The sequence below is a fragment of the Lontra canadensis genome, unplaced genomic scaffold (assembly GCF_010015895.1).
Source record: "Lontra canadensis isolate GAN:19392208 unplaced genomic scaffold, GSC_riverotter_1.0 scaffold1935, whole genome shotgun sequence".
NCBI classification, from domain to species: Eukaryota; Metazoa; Chordata; class Mammalia; order Carnivora; family Mustelidae; genus Lontra; species Lontra canadensis.
In genome coordinates this window covers 2202-8210 of record NW_022632919.1, presented here as the reverse complement: position 1 = coordinate 8210, position 6009 = coordinate 2202, and the positions used below count along the sequence as shown (strand labels likewise).

The 6009-nt window shown below is 42.1% G+C and overlaps 1 protein-coding gene across 1 annotated transcript; it reads left to right on the top strand.

Annotated features, from left to right (window-relative positions):
• Positions 1 to 4670: 4670 nt before the first annotated feature.
• On the top strand, positions 4671 to 4987 carry LOC116863634 (histone H4). Its single transcript, XM_032851031.1, has one exon. It carries the CDS (start codon positions 4671 to 4673, stop codon positions 4980 to 4982), a length of 312 nt encoding a protein of 103 aa, XP_032706922.1. The 3' UTR covers positions 4983 to 4987.
• Positions 4988 to 6009: the final 1022 nt, after the last annotated feature.

Below are 6009 nucleotides of genomic sequence, written 5' to 3'. Positions count from 1 at the left end.
ATGCCCAAGGACATCCAGCTGGCGCGCCGCATCCGCGGCGAGAGGGCGTAATCCAAGCCTGCTGTCTCTGGACTTTGAAAAAGGCTCTTTTCAGAGCCACCTACTTTGTCAAAAATAGCGGTTGTAATGCTTTCCTTCGATCCCCCTTCGTGAAAGGAGTTTCTCTTCCAAGAACACTCTGGCCATGTTAGACGCATGCAGTAACCTTTGTGACACTCTTGTCTGGCAAGGTCTCAGAATCCACTTAATTTTAGAAAGGCTCCACTGCTCCCCTGTCAGGGTCCTTCAAACTATTTTGGTTTGATTAGAAGGACAGAGTATGTTTCCTAGATAATGGATCAAAAGGGATAGCCACTTCTCTATTTACATGCAGCCTTCTATCCTTGTGGAGTGTGAGAGAAAAGGACAACACTTACTATTAACACTGGAGTCAAACCCTAGGTCAATCAAATGAAGTGCATATTTTTTTAGTGGGTCTCCAATCCACGCAGTAGGCTAGAAAGCCAAGTAAACCTTAATTTTTTTCACATGGAAAAGTTGGTCTTCATGATTGTTACCTTATGTGCTATCAAAGTATAAAACTCAAAATTTGCCTAGTCTCATATACTGAGTTCCAGTATATGAGTTCTAGTATATTTATATAGTCATAAATAAGAGATTATCAGGAAGATAAACCTAGTTCAAAGGCATATAGGACATTTTCAAGACCATCAATAACTCAAAAAAGTGAAGGAAACAATATTCCTCTTCAACATAAAGCTTTGGGGTTCCAGGCAGTTAAGCAACAATCACAGGAAAGTTCCCTCCACCCTTCCTGTTTTCTGCCTTAAGGCAGGAAGGGGATAAAGGCTATCTTGGAGACCTCTAGAATCTTAGCAGCTCAGAGAGACACCAGAGGAATCAGCAAACCTTCCTGTTTCCTCCCATATATTTATCTTCCCAGGGTCCTTAAAAGACTAAAACTGCCTTCCTTTGTCCCGTCACTTCTCTGTGTATCTATTGTTCTTTCTCAAGATGCTGCATAAACTGCAGTTCTAAGGCACCTTTGAATTCCCAGGGTATCATGTGTATATGAAATACACGTTAATAAATGTCTGATTATTTTTCTCTTGCTAATCTGTGTTTTGTAACAGAGTTCCCAGCCAAGAACCAAAATGGATGAAGGGAAAATTTCCCTCCCCTACAAAAGACTGAAATAAAACCAAAAGAGTGAATTTAGGTCAAAAAGGGTTATTGTCCTATAGCACACACACACATATAACTTCTAAATAATCTTTTCTACTGACATAATTTCCATCTCCAATGACAAAACTCACTGAAATTATCAATATCCTACAGATTATCTAAATTCACAGATTTTTCACAGATATTAGACCCTAATAGTCAAACTGAAGCACATTATCTTAAAATAAGTTAAAAAACACTTGGACAGGCCTTTTAGACTGTGCTCTATATGACAGTGGAAAGAAAAGCAGTCTATCCCTTTACTTTAACCTGATATTTGAATATTTCTTAATGGGTTTCAGAGCTGTCCTAGTCTGCAACCAAAGTCTTTCTCTTGTCCTCAGTGACCCCATGACTGATGAAGAATCTGCTTTCCTCTCTGCACTTTCAACCTTCCTGCTCACCAATGATGATTTGCCATGCTCTGGAGGGACTAGTGTTAAATTTCCCAGGCCCAAAGAAGTAGAAAGGACCAGCAGCTCTATGACACCCTGTTTGTCTCCAGTCAAGTCAAAGTCACATGATATCACATACCTTTTTTCAAAAAGATGAAATTACAATTCAGAATATAGAAGATTAACATGTGACAGAGTTTAATTAAACCATCACTGACTGAAAAAGATAAAATGTTTGATCAGTTCAAAGAATATTAAAGAAACTAGAGTACTAATAAATAATTTAACATGGAAATATTGGAGTAGGATTGTTGAATGAGGTTGAAACAAAATGAGTAATGTCTAAGAGGTCATAAATCTTTGGGGATAGAGTAGTTCCACCTAATAGAAATTATTTGCATCTCTAGGAAATAGTCCCCTGCTAAATTTGCTATATTCAGTCAACCCTCAGGGAGATGATCAAAGTCCATCGTCCTACTATTTTTGTGTGGTCTTTAATCTTTTATAATATTAATTATCATGGCCCATCTTTTTTCCTTACTTCCAAATCTCAGATAATGTGTCTAATAATGTGAATCCTTGCTGGGAAAAAAATACAAACATAGAACCTGTGAAATAAATTTCTGTGAAACTTCATGATGTAATTCCTTGACATTCCTACTATACTCATGAATTAAATAGTAAACAGTGTAACTGTCTGTTTCTAGACTCCAAAGTAATTGACCTGATTCTGTTATCTGTCTCTCTTGGTCTTTACCAAAATTCTAGATACTGTAACCATTCTCTAAGCCTTCCCTTCCATTAGATGCTTTTTGTACTTCCACAGTGATTAATTTGCTTCTTTTTTTAAAATACCAGAATACACATTCCCTTTTACACACTTAAGCTCTTTCAGACTATAATTGGGTTAGTAAACATTTTTGGATGTTCTCTCTATCAACAAAACGTACTTTCAGAAAAACCATATTAGCACAGAATTTCAGCAAGTCTGCATCTCCTGATACCCTGACCTTGAAGAAATCCAAGGTCAACCATTTTTCTGGCTATCCAACTTTTCTTGCTTTGATGAGTAATGCTTTCTTTGACAAGCCTCCCTTTTGTTCCCTAATGTCATTTTATTTTGTTATTTTTAAAAATGTTTGTACAGTGCTTCACTTGAGTTTGGTGCCAGTCCCTGTAACTGGGTTTCTTAGAAATAAATATAGATGGTCCCTGAACGAAGGGTAGGGGCACCAATCCCTCTCACAGTAGAAAATCTGGGTACAACTGTTGACTCCCCAAAACTTAACTGCTAATAGCCTGCGGTTGAGCAGAAGACATACTGATAACATAAACATTTGATAAACGCATGTTTTATATATGATATGCATTATATACTGTATTCCTGTAATAAAGTAAGCCTGAGAAAAATATGTTATTAAGAAAATCATGAAGAGAAAACACATTTACCATGCTCTATTGTGTTTACCAAAAACCAGTCTACATATACATAGGCCCAGGAAGTTCAAAGCCCTATTTTTCAAGGGTCGACATTACATTGAATGTCTGCCACTGCATTCCCAGTGCTCAAAAGTGGGTCCAGATCACTTAATCAGAAAATGTAGTCCTAGAAGGAATTGCGTTTGCGGTGAGAAGGTGGTGGTAAATCGGGAAAATATATAAATATAAATGTAACCATGTAAATTTAACACTGACCCCTAAACTCAAAGATTCACACTTAGAAAGATATATGATGAAGTTCTAGAACCTAGGTGAGGTTCGGTGGGCTGAGGTCCGGAGCCGATGACCAAGAAAGAATTCTTGAGACATCTTTGGTGCAAAATGCTGGTTTATTAAAGCACGGGGACGGGACCCGTGGGCAGGAAGAGCTGCTGCTCTGGGTTGTGAGGGATGGCAGGTTATGTACCCTGCAGTTGGGGGAAGGTGGGGGGAAAGTTTCAACGGAGTTTTCATATGCTAAAGAGGGTCTACAAGGTGCCGGGAGACCACTGTTGTCTTTTAGCAAGCCATTAACATCAAGATAGTTGGGAGATTCCTGTCTTGCAGGATTGTGATCTCTGCAAATTAACTATTTGTTTCTCCTTTATGGCTGTCAGGGGTGCCTGAGGAATGTTACACATATCACTGAGGGGAGCGGGTGGAGAGGGGGTGCATGGTGCCAGTTTCTGCTTTGTCCTCAGCCAGCATCCTGCTCCCTCATCATATAGAAGTTATGAAAAATACAAAATAAAAACTGAACATAAATCCAGATTGCAAAATGGCAGACTGAGAGATTTAAGAATATCGGGAAGAAAGTCAATCCCCAGGGGATGAAGACAGAATTTCCACAGGCAAAGCAGTTGGCACTATGCTCCACACTTGACCTAGGATTTACCGTTTGCTTTTCAAACCATTTTTGTGATGTCGGGATGAACAGTTCCATTCTACAGAAGAACAAATGGAAGTGAAATGGAGAGAACACGTCACAGAACAAACCACGGACCCCAGGTGAAGGGTAGGGAGGGTTCAGAGCGCAGGGGACGGGCCTCCAAGGAAAAAGGACCCCCCACCCCGGACGAGATTTCTTTCCTCCCTCCGTGAAACCGTCTTGCCAACATCACTAATCTACCTTGACTTAAAAGACCAAAATGATTCAAGGGGAGGAGAGAGGCCAAAGCTTCAGCTACATTTCATATAGATACTTAGAATTCAAAGTAATGTAAAATTCGACAACTAGTCCACGGTGCGTAAGGATGTTTAGAGCTCAAACCTGAGAAACAGATTCTAGCTTGGCAGGTGCCATTATTTCAGTCTCTTGATAAACCAGAGAATTTTCCTACCAGGCCTTACCCAGAGCTTGTTTGAGAGAATTCAGAGAAGGAACAAGGAAAGCCCAGCCCGGCGCACAGCCACGCTCGCGGTAGTGGGCGGGGAAAACCCGCGGCCTCCCCCGCCCCTCCCTTCCCCCCTCCCCCACCAAGCCCAGCCTCCGTCGTGGTTCTCAACAAGGTCCGCCAAAGGGCTATAAGTACACGCAAATCTGACAGCTCTCTGTTCTCTTGCAAGGACGAAATGTCTGGTCGGGGCAAGGGAGGGAAGGGCCTGGGCAAGGGGGGCGCCAAGCGCCACCGCAAGGTGCTACGCGACAACATCCAGGGCATCACCAAGCCCGCCATCCGGCGGCTGGCCCGGCGCGGCGGCGTCAAGCGCATCTCCGGCCTCATCTACGAGGAGACCCGCGGGGTGCTCAAGGTGTTCCTGGAGAACGTGATCCGCGACGCCGTCACCTACACGGAGCACGCCAAGCGCAAGACGGTCACGGCCATGGACGTGGTCTACGCCCTTAAGCGCCAGGGCCGCACCCTCTATGGCTTCGGGGGCTGAGACTTTGCCCGGGGATTTCGTTTCTGAAAATCCTAAAGGCCCTTTTCAGGGCCACACACGCATTCATTTGAAGGAGCTGGAGACATGAGTGTACTTATAGTCTGCTTTATTCACCTTTCTCAGGAACAAGAATCAAAAGGTGTTATCCTGATACTGGAAATCGGTAATTGTTCAGATTGTTAAAGTTTCAGTATTGGGCTTTGCCAACGTTGAAATTTTCTAGAATTTTAACGAATCCATATTCTTTCACTGGCAATTGCTTCTATCTTTTACAATCTCCTAAGCATGAGTTAGCCATGCAAACAAACCTCGCATTCTAATAGGTTAGACTTCTAAAATCTAGTTAACTATTTTCTGGGAATAAAGCTTGATACTGAAGAAAACGTCTCTAATACTGTATTACCCTGTTCAACTCAATTCTCTTTTAAGTTTAGCCACATCAGCCCGTAGTTTTGCAACTCTAGAAAAGGGTTCCATGAGAAGCTCAGACTGAGCTCTGCCAGTAAAGGCACATAGTGTTAGGCCTAGGTGGCAAACGGGTACTTTTCTCCCCCATAAAGCATTTATGTTTGGATTATGTAAACTGATTGCCAATAAAGTATTTATTTAAGACGATTTATTTGACATAGGGAGAGAGAACGCACGCGCACTAGCGGGGGAGTGACTGGCAGAGGGAGAGGGAGGAGACTCCTCACTGAGCAGGGAACACTATGTGGGACTCCATCACAGTACTGTGGGGATCATGACCTGTACCAAAGGCTTAACCAACTGAGCCGCCCAGGCGCCCCCAATAAAGTATTTTTAAGCCACAAAAATTTGGGGGTTTGTTATGCCTTTTCACACATATTCCCTGATATTCTATAATAAAAGCAACAATGTTAATTCATCTCACAAATTCTCTGGTTTCTCAGCTTTAAATCAAAAAAGGGAGGAGCACAGGCGCCTAGCCCTATGCTGGGACTCAGCCACATAATGTATTCTCACATGTACGTACTTGCAAAGGAAAGGGGAGACAAGCATCCTCCAA

Coding starts and splice junctions, on each gene's coding strand:
- LOC116863634 (XM_032851031.1), top strand. CDS start 4,671: ATGTCTGGTCGGGGCAAGGGAGGGAAGGGCCTGGGCAAGGGGGGCGCC.